At 38.7% G+C, this 16,040-nt stretch overlaps 1 protein-coding gene across 9 annotated transcripts; it reads right to left on the bottom strand.

Moving 5' to 3' along the window:
• Positions 1 to 811: 811 nt before the first annotated feature.
• Positions 812 to 14,321, bottom strand: LOC104895857 (hypothetical protein). Of its 9 annotated transcripts, XR_008968581.1 has the most exons (7): positions 12,802 to 14,321; positions 9,711 to 9,878; positions 7,233 to 7,322; positions 5,023 to 5,133; positions 4,659 to 4,769; positions 4,280 to 4,406; positions 812 to 996 (listed from the first exon to the last, which is right to left on the bottom strand). XR_008968581.1 is itself a non-coding variant. In XM_048644025.2 (4 exons), exons 1-3 carry the CDS (start codon positions 14,035 to 14,037, stop codon positions 5,029 to 5,031), a joined length of 1,509 nt encoding a protein of 502 aa, XP_048499982.1. In that variant the 5' UTR covers positions 14,038 to 14,321; the 3' UTR covers positions 812 to 996; positions 5,023 to 5,028. The 9 variants fall into 9 exon arrangements, 2 of the variants coding, with proteins under 2 accessions (XP_048499982.1, XP_010680796.1); XR_007274064.2 differs by lacking the exon at positions 4,659 to 4,769 and having other exon boundaries at positions 7,097 to 7,322; XR_007274068.2 differs by lacking the exon at positions 4,659 to 4,769.
• Between the last annotated feature and the right edge of the window lie 1,719 nt (positions 14,322 to 16,040).

The following is a 16,040-nucleotide window of genomic DNA, read 5'->3' as shown; positions in this document are numbered from 1 at the left end:
GATAGGGAGGCCCGACGCGAACTAAGGGGGAAAGGGGATTGGGAGGCCCAACCGGAAAACCGTGAAACCAGGACAGGGGAATGGGAGGGGGATGCCCGGATTCGACTGAAAACCAAAGAGCAAGGGGAAACAGCACAATAAACCAACGAGGAGAGGGGACCTGACGACGAGCGGGAGGGGGACGCAAGCAGAACCAACAACGGGGGAGGGGGGAAACCAACGACGACGGGGGAAACCAACTACGACGGGAGAGGGAACACCTTCCAGCGACTACGGGGGGGACACCAGCTAGCCCAGACGACGAGACACCGAAAAAGAGAGAGAGAGGCGGGGCTCGACTGCCAGCGTGAGGAGCCCGCGGTGGCTCACGCGACAGTCGAGCCCGCTAGGGTTTACTGTGTGCGGCGAGAAGGTATAGGGTTTGAAGGGAGAAAAGTATAGTTTTGGGGGTTGGGGAATTTAGGGTATTTCAATCTGGTTATTTCAATCATGAATTTTATTACTCCAGAAGAAAGGATCTCCAAAAAAACGGTACTATTGTGGCAGGACACTGAACTCATCATTTTAACAACCAATTTATCTCATAATCTGCAGGAAGCAGTACAATGTAAAAAAAGGCTGATTTAGCATTAGTCCCAGGTCTTGTTTTCTACCAGCTGTAATTCTTGGGGATGGGATTTCCCTTATCCTCTCTGCCCCACAATTACCAAGGGTATCGCCTGCAAACTTGGATTAGGCTTGTGGCAAGAGGTTCTGAACCAGTATGGTCCTTCTCCATCCTTCTTTTGTTTAACATAAAAGGGTTCATAAACCCATCACAAGCAGGTGAACCAATTATAACAAATAATCACCAGAGCAACTTGATAGGGAAGTTAAGGCATTGAATTATCTCATGAACTTGTATACATCTTCATCATACAGAAATCAAGCAGCATTTCTAAAGCCCATTCCAGCTCTCAATCCAGCAGCTGTAGTTCCACCACCACCACGACAAACCTGCAAATTTTGCAAAACAAAGTCAACTCCACTAAGCATCTAGGTTAGGTTGTACACTGTCACTCAGAGAGAGACTAGACAATCAACGTGCGTGAATGTGTAAATTACAGGAGTACATAATCATTGATATAGAAGGAGACTAGACAATCCCTATTACTGTACATGTGCTGTGTGTTTGTAGTATATAAGACCAGAGAAAGATAAAGATACTTTACTATGCTTCCGGAGCAGTGTAACATAATTCACTACATAATTCGCTTTTTCAATTCGCAGTTCCCCCAAAATGGGGAAAAAATAGGTGAAACCGACCATATATAGCTTGGATCGCAATTTGCGCGGAGATTAGGGAATTATGTTACACTGTTTCGGAGCCTATGTAAATTGGCTTGGTCCGTCTCTTTATCCAATCAACTACTCTTCTTGAGGCTGACACTTCGAACCAAGGCTAAAAAACAGTAACCAACATCAACTTCAAGTCCTGTTTAAGTCCATTAGATTTCATCAGCACAATAAGTCACAAAGTCAACCAGGAAAACACACTTGGTAAAAGTTAATATTCATGCGAAGTTTACATTCACCAGTAAATTTGCCTCACCATGCTTTATTGCTGCAGTAGCTGATACATATCCCCAAAGAAAGTTCCTATTTCTACCTTTTGGTTTGGGTAAGACATGTAGACTCCACATGTATGTTGTTGGCAAATGATAAATATATCCATAGTACGTAATAAAGTATGAAATGGAAGGAAGCTCCATGATTCTATTCCTAACATCAATTATCTGACCCCTTAAGATCCACCATATTACCACATCAGTCATTATATATGACAACTGCACAAGTTCCACTGATAAAAGGGGACAGTGGATTAGCCATGTTACTGGTGTATTGGGGAGGATAGGGGATGACAGTAACATACCCCGTTAGAAGATCTTTGAGGTAGACGAGCTATTGGTGCGAGAATTCATAAGTTGGCCTGTCTGTTAAAAGGATTTCTGAGAAAATGTTTTTAATAGGTACTCTCAACATGGGCATTAATCAAAACCAAACATATATGTACTTATGTCTTTGATAAATCAGCTAAGAAATGCTTAGACCACCTAATTATATCTGAAGGCCTAGTTGTCGTCTGGTTTTCAGTTTCCTCTACATATTTTCAACTTCTGCAGCATCTTATATTCTAGGTCCTTTTTCCTTTTCCCCCCCCCCCCCTATTCCAGCCTTCTTTGCCTAAGATGCAAGGTAAAGCTCTCATTTCTGAAAAAATTTATAAGATGTTCTCTTTATCATTTTCTATGGAGTTGTATGGAAGGGATTAACATCTCATCCAAGTCAGGTCAGTAATACCTTAATAATTGAAGAAAGATGGCCCAAATACCTTGACAGCTAGTTTGGTTAGTGGTCATAAATGGTGGTAAACTGGTAATGTAATGTATTGTAGTATAAATTTGTAAAGAAAATCCCATGTGATTACCGATGGTAATGCTCTCTCATTCCCCATAATCCATTTTCTTCCTAAAATTTTAGTGTCATCCATTACCACTTGAAAAGGTGATATTGGGTAGTAAAGAAAATTATAAAGGAAACCTCATGTTTTGTGATGAAATTTCTTTACCATGGATATTGATATTAGAATTTCTTTACAAATTTACACTAAATTACATTACCATGACCACCATTTATGACCACAAACCAACAGGCCGTGAGTGTTTACTTTCAAAAGTTTCCCCACATCCGCAAGTAGCTCGTATCATGCTGTACATTTTGAGCGTATACACATCTAAGGACAGAGATTTTTGGGTCAAGTGAAAATGCCAAAATGACCCATTTTCAGTTGTTCTCTTTTTAAGTTGGAAGATTATATATTCCTCTTTCCCGTATTAACCAGATACGAAACTTTCATAACATTTCAAAAGGCACGAGGTGACTCTGGGGTTAAGGGTCTAGGAGCCTTGATGTAAGAAAAGAAGCCAAAGCATAAAACGAGAAAAAAACTAGCCTTGCAGTTCTTAGTTGAAAAACTAGTGAATCATATAAAATATTTTACTCAAAATCAAATTTTACGGAAAATAGTCATAATTGGCAGTTATTGTCCAATCACTTTTATGTCAACTTTTAAATGCACAACATAATTATCCAGCAGCATTAAAGCTATTCTAAAAGATGGAAAACTAGTGATGAAGATATTTTATTAGATACGTATTGAACTTTGTGAGAGAAGTAGAGAACTTGAAGAGTACGTGTAGAGGTACATTAAGAGCTTCAGCAACATGTATGAAGTTCTAGTATACCAATGTATCGGACTAACATAGACGAATTGTAGAAGGATCCAACACAAATGATTCATAATTGACAAAGACAAACAATTCCCACTTACGCCAAGAATAGAATTCGCACAAAAGGGGGAGAAAGAAGAAGAAACCAAAAAAAGACAAGATAAACAAAATTAAGGTTGAACACTTCACAATTCACACAGTATACAAACTATACATAGGCCCTGTTTGGCAATTAGATGTTAGCTTTCGGCAGGTAGGTGGTTGCATTAGCTTGTTTGTATTAGTTGTTTATGTGAAAGTGTTTAGTACATAGTTGTTAGCCGATCAATACTTTATTAGGTGAAATGACCAATAAGGATATTGAAAGAATTTATTGGTGGCGTTTTTTTGGTGAAGGGAAGTAGATTTAAGTATTTAACCAACTTTAGGATATATTAATCATAACACAACTAAAAACATAAACCTCTTATCCAAAAGCTCTTACTAGTAACTTTTTTAGAATTAGCTTTTTGGGCTCAAACCTCTCTTTCAATCCTCTAACGACCAAACACTCCCATTAGAGGTTTGGACTAGTCAAACCTCTCTATTCTCTTTTTATCACAAAACTCTCTCAACCAAACATCCCCGTAACTCCAAACCCCCTCTCTCCTAATGCTTTTTATACCACATGATGTTGCTCTTCAGTTAAGTCACCACATAAGAGCAGCTTACATAGAAGCATGTGTTACACTACGCTTTCATAGTGAATACATGACGATAAGAGTTATGGCATGAAATAAGGAATGATGGTGAGGCGTGACCACATGGAAACTCTTCTTTTTGAGTTTTTTCCACATCACTCAACCCCAAACCGCAGATAGAAGGAGAGAACTAGACTGAAAGAAGATAAAATACATAGAAACACCTGGGATAAAGATGCATATTTAAAATAAGCTTCAGTAAAGGTTGGAATTTCGAAATGGTGAATTTGTAAATAAAGAAACATCTCCACTTAAGCATCATAAAAATACCATAGGCAGACGGCTTAGCAATGATTGCTTGAACTCTAAATGTTGCGCCGGTCTTTATTTCTGGTTCCGAATAGTAGCTTGCAATTGCTTCCTCTGAATTTTTACCTCTCCTAATATTTATAGCCATCTGATATTTTAGAAGAATAGGAAAACATATTATGCTTTAGTCATTGAAGATATTTTAAATGCATTTGATTCTGAAACAATCATAAACTGATCATGAAGATTGATTTTTACATAATCCAAACAGACATTGCTTTTGCTAATTCAAATTGATGGGTGACAGAGAACTGTTATACCATTCTAACACCATATCAATATACCTAACAGCTTAACTTTGCAAATTGATGGGTGACAGTCTGACAGAGAACTGATATACCATTCTAACACCATATCCATATACCTAACAGCTTAACTTTGAGTCAAGGTCATGATCGGTATTGTCAATTTGTCACTAGCATCAATATCATCACTAACATCAATGTTGTCACTAGCATCAAATAGAGAGACCTTCAGGCTAATCCAGGAACTTGTCCAGAGATATTGTAACATAATGAATATGGGAGTTTGTCGCAGCATGTTTGACCAGATAGGATCTTTCAATTACTATAGGAGTACATAATCATCTCCACCAAGGTAAATAAATAAACAAAAATGAATCTACAGTTCTATATTGCAACAAATAAAACATAAAGAAAGCAGCTAAGGAGCTTAAAGAAAACTTAAAATGCAAATTTTCTTACATTCGGCTAGAACCGTGGATCACCACCCAAAGGATAGAACTCGACACCAGCTGACTTCACAGAGTCACTAGATTTAATTTGTGTTGTCAACTGAACATGATGACCAAATTCCTGCACATATAGCATTTCAACAAAGAGTTAAGAAAACTAACGCACTCGTTATCTTTCTCTCAAGAACGAACATCGAGATGAAAATCCTCCTTTTCCTTCCAGCTAAAATATTCCAATTGAGGAACCCAAGAAACTAAGAGTGAAGACGTAAATGGGATATCTGATACATTGTTCAACGAACAATTACACTCTATCATGATTAGTTTACAAGAGTATCAATTCTCAGGTCAAAGGATCCAACAAGTTTGAAAGGTTTGATGCATAGACAGAAAGTATCACAGAAAGTATCACAGCAAAATGTTCTGTGATATTAACATCCTCGAATAAGTAGCATCTACTACCTGGAGCATTCATGTACACTCTACACAGTTTTGTGTTCTTTAACATGATTTGATTGTTGCCCTTCGTTTCTACCAACCTCTCGGCTCTCCCTCTCCCCACTCCCTCTCTTTCTCCTATCTTGTATTCTTTTTTCTGCATAATTTATATAATTCAAGTTCCCCTGCTGCTCAGTTCTGCCAGAAGGCTTCCCACGGTTGAAAGAGTCAGGACCATTTATTTCATAATCTTTCAGTCAGAACTAAAACATTTTCACTAGTAGCATAACATTCGGATAGGATGATAACAGTTTGTCCTTTGACATGGGCATTGCAAATTTGCAATGACCGCAACCTTTGAGGACTACAGTCTTCTCCTGGAAAAGTAAGCAGAACAGCACAGGCATAGAACTCTATACTCCTAAACATTACCATAGCTCTCAACATTCTTCCTTCTTGTATCCCACGATTTCATTATAATTTTCGCTTAGGGTAAGAAAACTGGTGGGCTAGTCCACGGAACACTAATATTATCAAGTGACAGTGCTAGACTCATATATGCTTTTCAAGTGAAGATGCTAAAATTATTAGTCAGTATAAAGCTCAGGTGCAACATGACAGTGAAGCATCAGTTCTAATTCTAGCGTCGTGAATATAAACAAAAGAAAAGAAAAAATATTCAAATTAATGCTTGAACTTAGTTCAATATCTTCCCAACCCATTCGATAGGTAGTAATAAATGTCAGCAATGGCAATGACTTCTAGTGTAATTTTGTAAGGAAAGTCTCATGTCAATATCTAGCTAATGCTTATCCACCCAAAGTGTGGTTTATGCACCAGGGTGCAGTGCACCCAAAAGAACGTCTTGTTCATCTAAAAGAACATGAACTCTTTTTAGCAAATTTTCTACATAAAAAGAACATGGAGTTCAAAGTCAAATAACATTTTTAATCTTCATTTATCAAAGAACATAGATAATAATGAAAAGAGCATACATACTAGACAAACATACAATTTAAAATAAAACACATACATTTCAAATTTAAATTTGAGAAAAAATGTTACCTCTGAATTTGAAATTAAATACTACAATGTTCTAATTAAACTAACAGCATGTTCTTATTATATCAACCTTTTAAATCAAAAACATACCTATTTTGAATTGTACTTATAATTTTCTTGTTATAAATCTTCATGTTCTTTTTCATATTGAGTCATGATCTTTTTGTATGTACTGGGAGGTAAATAGATTCATATTCTTTCTCGTACAACGTCATGTTCAAAAGAACATAGATCATAATGAAAAGAACATACAATTTAAACTCAAAGAACAAGGTGCACAATGAGCACGGTGCACTTGGGTGCACCTTCTAAATCGCGCTTGTACCCCCCCCCCCAAAAAAAGAAAAAATCTTAGTTTCTCATTAAATTGATTACCATCCATTACTCTAGAAGTCAATATTGAGTAATGATGCAAGTTTATAAGAAAAACACATGTTTCCTGCTGAATTTACATCATCATGGATATTGACATATATTTTTCTTACAAAATTACACTAGATTTCAATGTCATTACTGCCATCTAATCATGTCTACCAGACAGGCAAGTCAATAGTATATATAAGCTATAAGTCTATAACAAATACCTCTGTTAAAGAACCAATAGAAGAAACTTCAGAAAGAGATGACTGCTTCACACAAAGCATCTGATCCTTTTTCTTTGACACATTCTTGCTATAAAATGTAACATAAACTTGTATCAGAAATCTTATCAGTTATCACCTTCTTCCAATCGCATGAATTCCCCATTGCATCCCTTCCCATCACCAATTCCTCGTATTATTTTCAGCAAATCATTTCCCATTTAAACTCCTGAGCATTACACTAATTCAATATATAAAAAAATTCTAATACCCAGTTCAAGATTTAAACTTGACAGCCCAAGATTGCAAAAAGTTGAACCAAGAAACTGCCAAAATCTGAATTCAGTCCCAAAAGCGGAAACACCCAGAGAAAGTAAAGATTAAATCCTAAATGTAATACTTCCTCCGTTTCTAAATAAGGACAACATTTGCATAGTGTTTACTATTCACAGTTTAATCTTTAATTAGCTTTGGTGATTTACATTTTAGGAAAAACATAGTCAGGTGGGATCTTGTTAGATTCGTCTGAATGTGAATTTTTTTAATATCAACTTTTTATAATTTTTACTTATTGACAATTGAAGATATTAATGGTTAAAATAATGCATTGGCAAACATGAAAACAAGAAGTGTTGCACTTATTTAGAAACGGAGGAAGTATTTTATTGTACAATGCAGACCCCTTCGTTGAGGCAGCCTCTTCTGTAGAATTTTACTATGATCATTACTTCAATAAAACAAATGGTGCCAACATAGCCATGTGAGAAAATATTCAGAAAAGTGCCAGAGAGATTGGGCCTTGTTTTAAGTGGTAGGGACCACTAAACTGCTATTAGAGGAAGCACAAGATGAAACATGTAAGGCTGAAATGCAAGATTTGAGGAGTTATAGCCAACAACCAAATGATAATATACACAAGGACAACCTGAAAGCTGACTGATGCAAGCATAACCAAAACAGCAGAGATTCATTATGTTTTATAGTCAAAGACAGAGAACAAATGTGAGAGATCAGAAACAAAAGCACAAACGGCAAGGCTGATTCAACTGCATTAAACCAACCTACAATCTAGTGCCAATGAAACACATATCCAATTTACTAATTTCGCGAGTAGAAACTTATTCTTTGACAATAAAATTTGATATCAAAAAATACTCCTCCAGTAAAATTTGAAAACTATTCAGAAGAGAATATTGAAAGATAGGTAAAAAAAAAAGCTTCTTAGTAGACAATTATATCAAGCTGGCTGCCTTTTTTTTTTTTTAATTTGTTTGATGTTTTGTCTGCCTCTGCAACAAGTTTTGAGACAGTAAAACCAGCAACTTCAAACTGTTGTCCTTTATGAGGAATCAGGGCATTCCGAATAACCACATCAACACCATCATAAGTCCAAATGCCGATGGTTGCCTCTCCTTTAATGCAAATGGCATACCAGCCGACACCAGCAGCAGCAATATCAACAGCACTTGTGTCCCAATTGTTTCCACTTATCTGAAATTCCTGTCTCACCCAACTACCAAGCTCTTCGGCACGATTCTCGCCCAACGGCGGCTGAAGCAAGGGCACATTTAGATGATCTTGCTTTGTGATGACTTACAGAAGCATAACACAGTATAGATGGAAAACGAGGAAAGATTAAGGGATCTAATCTGATATAACTCTATATTAACGCTGTTTCTCATATAACCCTCACATATTGAATTCTCGGCAACCCCTGTACTTCAAAAACTTCATTAAAGTCTGGTAGATCAGTCTTATGGGGTTATATCTTATATGATCCAAGACAAACATCAGTACAAGGTTATATGAGAAAACTTTGATAAGGTTTCTAGTGTACAGGGTTACCAAGGGCAGACATCAATATGTGGGTGTTATAAGAGAAAATGACATTAAGTACAAGGTTATATGAGATAATTTCCCAAATCAAACAGCATGATGATAAGTCGAAAATACAGTTTTCAGAACCAAACTCTACACCAAAAAGAAACTACGGATATTTTTATGCTGTTTAGAATTTGGATGTCAAAATTAGTAAAAAAAGATCTCAAGTATGTAAAAAGCAAAAATATGGAGTGATTTAGCTATATATTCATGATATTGTTAAAAGTCATGCTGGTATTTCCCCTAGTTTTGCAGACATGCTGGTTTTTAACCTAGTTTGCCAGACATGCTGGTATTTCACCTAGTTTTGCAGACAGGCTGCTATTTTCCCTAGTTTTGCAGGTGATATGATGCTAGATAGTAGATAACTTCAAGTAAACAGCTTCCAGCATAATAAGTGTCTCAAACCCCTAACATGCAATTGCCTACATAATCGTACTGCTCGTTCAATATATTTCTAGATATCAGAGGCCTCTCTCATACTCCATGGTTGTGTTTTGGATTCTAAAGTTTAAGGTTTGGTTTATATCTTAATCAGAACTATCGTGCATTTATCCTTATGACAGCCAATGTTCATTTCAGCAGCAATATATATTTCAATCACCTAAACAAGATACATCGATCAAAGATGATTCCATGCATTCTTTCTTCAACATCTACAAGTTTGAGCTATTTTTTTTTTCCAAAAGCAGACAATCATGTAACAACTTTGTGCAGTAAGCATAAGCATATCTACCTGCAACTGTCGACCAAAATGATCTGTTATCATTTTACCAGCATTCTCTGTTTTTCCCATATGCAACGGTAAGAAAGGTGAAGCCCAGACGGTAACATAAATGGATTCTACAGACAATTCTTCAACATCTAGCCTTGCGAGCCCAGCTATATGAATTGTATGACCAACCTACAATGAACAAAAAAAAAAAGTTCAAATACATCACATGCTCTATTTTTGTATTATTTATAATATGTATACCATCCTTGGTTCACACAGATAGATCAGTCAGCCAATTGCAGCAAAACTATAGATAGATGATCAACCAAGATTGATTTTGACTTTGAGCCAATAGTCTCGGTCACTTTATGGCTTATGTTCCATTATTTTAGCACCCATATAAGATCATAAGGTGTGATGATTCTATACCCTTTGACTTGTTTAGTATATTATGAATCCATGTAAATTATAGAGCACGGGTATAACAACAACTACAACAACAACTAAGCCTTATTCCCAAGGTGATTGGGGTCGGCTAACATGAATCGTCAACTGGAATCGTGACCAGAGGAGATGGCATCGTCAAGAGTGATAAAAGTTTTTTTTTTTTTTTTGAAAACAAGGTTTACACCAAAAAGTGTTTAGAAAAGGTTTTCAGCAAAAGGTTTTAATACCAACACAATTGAGAAAAACAAATAAATGCAGTAATCAGACCCCTTCCTCCACATAGATACTCCCCTCCACCCACTTCTATCCAACGTCATGCTCTCCTCAATCCCAAGTAACCTCATATCACTTTCAATTACCCTCAGCCAAGTCATCTTAGGTCTTCCCCTACCCTTTACAATTTGATTACTCCTCCACTCTTCAATTCTTCTCACCGGTGCATCTCCTGATCTCCTTTTCACATGACCAAACCATCTTAACCGATTCTCCCTCATCTTTTCTTCAATGGATGCAACTCCAACTTTTTCCCGATCACTTCATTTCTTAATCGGTCCTTCCTTGTGTGGCCACACATCCACCGCAACATACGCATCTCCGCCACGTTCATCTTATGAACGTGGCATTGTTTCACCCGCCCAACATTCGGTGCCATATAACAAAGCAGGCCTAATTGCAGTGCGGTAGAACTTTCCCTTCAATCTTTGGGGAATGCCGGAATCACAAAGGAATCCGGTGGCACTTTTCCACTTTAACCAACCCGGTTAATTCTATGCGCCACGTCTCCATCCAGTTCTCCATCCTTTTGGAGAATGGATCCTAGGTAACGGAAGACGTTCGATCCTTGAACCACTTTGCTATCCAAAGTGACCGCCCCGCGCTCGCTGCTTGTAACCCCACTGAACTTGCACTCCATATACTCCGTCTTACTTCTGCTCAATCTAAAACCACGGGCTTCTAATGTATGCCTCCACAATTCCAACTTACTCTCAACACCTTCCTTTGTCTCATCAATCAACACAATATCATCCGCAAACATCATACACCATGGTATATCATCTTGAACTGACCTCGTTATTTCGTCCATGACTAGAGCAAAGAGAAAGGGACTAAGTGCAGAACCTTGATGCACTCCGATCGTAATAGGAAACTCTTCTGTCCTCCCCACCGTAGTCCGCACACTCGTAGTTGCCCCCTCATACATATCCTTGATGATATCTATATATTTCAGTGGAACACCTTTCCTTGCCCACGCCCACCAAAGTATTTCTCTTAGTACTCTATCATATGCCTTCTCCAAATCAATGAAAACCATATTTACTTTCTTGTTGGACATGCTAACATGACCATAGCGATGGCTACAACAAAAATAGTACCAAGAAAGGCTTGGCAGCAGGGGGTTGTGATGAATGTGACCAAGAATGGCGTCCTGTTCTCTCACTGCTTCACTTCAGAGGTACGCAATATGGGTGTATGTCGAATGAAAGTATGAAACTATGAAAGAAGCAAAATTCTGATAACTTGACTGAAGAATGGTTCTTTCCCTATCACCAACTTTCTCTGACTCCGTAGCAATTCAATTTGTGATTTGCTTCTTTCGACTTTGTCCCATATATGTTAACTATTGTGTTAATGTTGCTCAAAAATATTAATATTTGACGCTTAAGAAATTTTAGTTTACAGAAGGCAATTGAACTGTAGAAGTAGACAAAAAAGAATCTTGGTTGGAGCTTTATCTCCTACAGGGGCATCCTGTCATTTGACTTATTATAATTGGTTGTGGCTGATTGCAATTCAATGTTGATCATTATGCAATATCTTGATTCTTCAACTTTTATATTAATCTATCTTCACTTAATATATTTTAATCTTCATATATTTTAAGTAGTAATTGAATTACAGTTGGAGTTCAAATTAGCTAATTGCTGAGAAGTATAATAGTAAGGGATGTATTTGTTGCTTATCTACTAGTCAGGATTGAATTCTTCCAAGACTAGTCAATGAATAGTGCTTTTTACATGATTTTGTTTCTTATCTAATTCAGCCTTATTTGGACAGGGTTCATACTGGTGCAGACCCTTGGATTAACTATAGGTACTTTTTGGCATAGTGATCTCTATAATCGCGGTAGAAAGCATAAGGTACCAATGGATAGCTGCTGCAGTGCATATACACAGGGAAATAGTAATACAAAAGCATGACAGCCATGACATTGCCAGCTTTTCAATATGACATAGTCATAGAGTGCTTTTTAGCTCCGTTTATGTGAAAGTTAATGTGGTACTGTTTAATTAACACATCACTCATTTACCAAAAGTCAACAGGTGCACTACTATAATAATCATATCAAGTTAATCCAAGTCATTTTCTTACTTTGTTTTGTCTCAGCAATTATTGCAAAAACTACCCTGCTTCCTGAGCAAGCGTACTTCCATCTAGCATCTAAATAAGCCAGAGAACATTCTAACTTCTAAGTCAGTTTTCAGCGTTACTCTTTTTCTACCATATATGTATGACAAACAGAATATACCCGGATAAAGTATTACTAAAGAAAGCAAGACATAGCAGTACAAGCTCACTGATCACAATAATGATCCTTGATCCAATAAAATGGGAAGGACACATAATATATGAACTGGTACATAAGATTTTACTAGTAAAAACTCACCTTGATCCTGTAAGTCCTTGGCTTCACCTCCTTATTAATCTGCACAAGCTTATGTTCATCCCTTGTCAACCGAGTAGCTATATGATGTGGATGTAAGAGACCCGGTGTGTCGAGCAACTTTGCCTTTCCGGGAAGGATACCATCCAACCTTATTATCCCCAATGTAGTCCCAGGTACAGGTGCCTCTGTTATAGGTGCTACCTTTCCAGTTACATGCTTTCCTATTGCATTAATCAAAGTAGACTTCCCAGCATTTTGAGCTCCTATCGCCCACACATTCCCTCTTGACCCTACCAATCTCACCACATCCTCAATTAAATTCTTCACACCCCAATCTCTCACGGCACTGACCATATGCACACTAGTCAACTTATTCGCCCCACCCTCCCGAGCCCTTTGCCTAATCCAATGTTCCAAACGAGTGGGAGATAACGAACTCGGTAGCAAATCAAGCTTGGACAACACCAACACCATCCTAGGAACATTCCCCGATTTCCCTTCCTTCCACGCCGTCAAATTCTGATCAATGGTAGATGAAACCAACTTGGCAACCCTTTTCGGGAACGACCCATCAAAGTCAGCTGCATCGACAACCAGCAAAACCACAGACCTACCACCAGAAGCAGTGGCCAGCTTCCTACCAACAGTATGATCAAAATCAAAATCTGGCAGTAAGTTCTCCACACTAGCATCTTTAACCATCCCATAATGTCTTAAAGAATGACACCTAGCACAAACAACAGGCTTTTCACATAAATTAGGGTTTAAGGGAGGGTTTGGGGGTTCTACAAGCTCATTAAGAACACCCCTTTTAAGCGAATTCGACACTTCGGGCTCATCAATGACAAATTTTCGACTAATGGGCAGTTTGTAATCTGGGTTTTTAAGGGTGGGTTTGATATAAAAGCCAGGCAATTTAGGGTCTAAACCTTGCATATAGACACCACAACCAGGACAGATTTGGTGGCCTTGACATGCTACTTCATCAAAATTACCTTCTCTAATTAAATCCAAGGATTGTGAAGAGAATTTTTTATTGATTTGCAATGAAAATGGTGAACATGGTAGAAATTGAAGAAGAGGGTTTTGAAAACAGGGGTTTGATATTACAGTTGCTGAAGAAGTACAAGTAGAAAAAGAGGTAAAGTTTGAAGTAAAAATGTGAGAAGAATTGAAAAGATAAACAGAAAGCAAGCGTTTGAGCTTGTACGATGGGTAGAGTTTTCGAGCTAGCATGTTGCTGCAAATGAAAAATGTAACTTTTTTTTATTGGGTATGGAAATATAAAAGAAATAGATTGAAAAAAGAGAAGAACTTTACTCTATGTTTCCATGGTAGTACAGCTGCCTCTGCCCTCTCTGGTAGTAGTTTACTAGGATACCTACGACGCTTAAACTGCCATCGACCACCTCTCTGGGTTTAATGTCGCAAATCCCTCTAATGCAATTGCACAAAGTTGTGTATTAGTGCCGTCGACCACTCGACCAGGTTTGATGTAGTTTACTCTCTCCCAAAAATTTTGAATAATTGTTGCCAAATCTAGTTTGGTGATAATCTATACGAAAAATGAATCAGAATATCTCCAACTTTGGCACGTTCGCTTTTAATACCCCCAACTATGAGTTATTTTTAAATACCCCAACTATTGAGGAGGTCCGCCAAAAATGCACCCAGGTGACTTGTAACCTGTTAACAAGGTAATTTTTTTATTTCTCTTTTATTTTAATTCCTACTCCTACCCACCACCACTTCAACCACCCTCTCCCCCCACCCCAGCCCCTCCCTCTCCCCTCCCCGGCTGCAAACCCTCATGCCAGCCCAACCATCCTCTCCACTCCCACCACCCCAGAACCCCCCTCCTCCACCCCCGCACCCCCTCGCCACCCCAACCCAGCAACCCCACCCCCACAGCAAAGCCCCCCACTGCCCTAACACCCTTCGAAAACCCGCGCCCCCTCTCCCCTAACCCCGTCGAAACCCCAGAACCCCCCACTCCCTCCACCCCCGCACCCCCTCACCACTCCCAACCCAGCAACCCCACCCCACAGCAGCAGCCCCCCACTGCCCTAACCCCCGTCGAAACCCCAGAACCCCCACTCCTTCCACCCCGCACCCCCTCGCCACTCCCAACCCAGCAACCCAACCCCACAGCAGCAGCCCCCCCCACTGCCTAACACCTTCGAAACCCCCTCCTAATCCCCGTCGAAATCTCCCTCCCCTCCCCCTCGATTTTTGCGGTAAATGCCTCCCCCTAACTTCCGCCCAGAATCGCTTTTTTCTGTCCTTCAATCCCCCCAAATTAGTTGTTTCACCTCTTCCTTCGTTACAGTACTCAAGTCTCTCTCCTTGATGCTTTTTCGGTGGGGGTTTGCTGGAAATCTGGGGGTGTAGGTAGGGGTTTCGAAGGGGGTTAGGCAAGGGGGGAATTCGATGGATGGTTGGGGAGGGGAAGGTTGTTAGGGGCCGCTGGGGGTAGGGGGAGGGGATGGGGCGTGGGAAGGGTGGTAGTGGGGGTGAGGGAAGGTGGCAATGGGTGGTGGGATGGGCATAGGAGAAAGATGACCAGAGGAGCTGAGGGTGGAGGGTAGGAGTTTTGGTTTACAGGTTCATCCGGTCATAACAGGTAAATGGAGCATTTTTGGCGGACCTCCTCAATAGTTGGGGGTATTTAAAAATAACTCATAGTTGGGGTATTAAAAGCAGACGGGCCAAAGTTGGGGGTATTCTGATCCATTTTTCCTAATCTATATAAAAATATTAAAAGGCGTGTGAAAGAAAGTTTATGTACCACGTGACACTCTCCTCATGCAAATGTATTATGTCTATGTGTAATGGAATTTGTAAACAAATCATATTACTTCCTCCGTTTCATAATAGATGCCACATTGTACATTTTTGGGTGTTTCAAAATAGATGCAACAATGTTTTTTTTCCTTATTTAGTAACTTTTGCCTTATACTTTTACCATTTTACCCTTACTAACTTGTTTTAAGTACACTAATCTACTTCATTTTATTGGTCCCCAACAGTTTTTTTTTCCCTCCTTTTCACATGGGACCACTACAATTAATCTACTTCACTTTATACTACTTAAACATGCTTAGGAAATTTTGTCTAGGAGTTCGTTTTAACAACAATGTGGCATCTATTATGAAATTGAGGAAGTATTAAAAGCATTAGAGCATGTACAATGGACTAGTTTTTAGTTGGTCTAGCAAATAGTAAAACTAGCTTTACTT

The sequence above is a fragment of the Beta vulgaris genome, chromosome 1, assembly GCF_026745355.1.
Source record: "Beta vulgaris subsp. vulgaris cultivar EL10 chromosome 1, EL10.2, whole genome shotgun sequence".
NCBI classification, from domain to species: domain Eukaryota; kingdom Viridiplantae; phylum Streptophyta; class Magnoliopsida; order Caryophyllales; family Amaranthaceae; genus Beta; species Beta vulgaris.
Note: the sequence above shows the minus strand (reverse complement) of the source record. Positions and strands in the feature narration are given on the sequence as shown.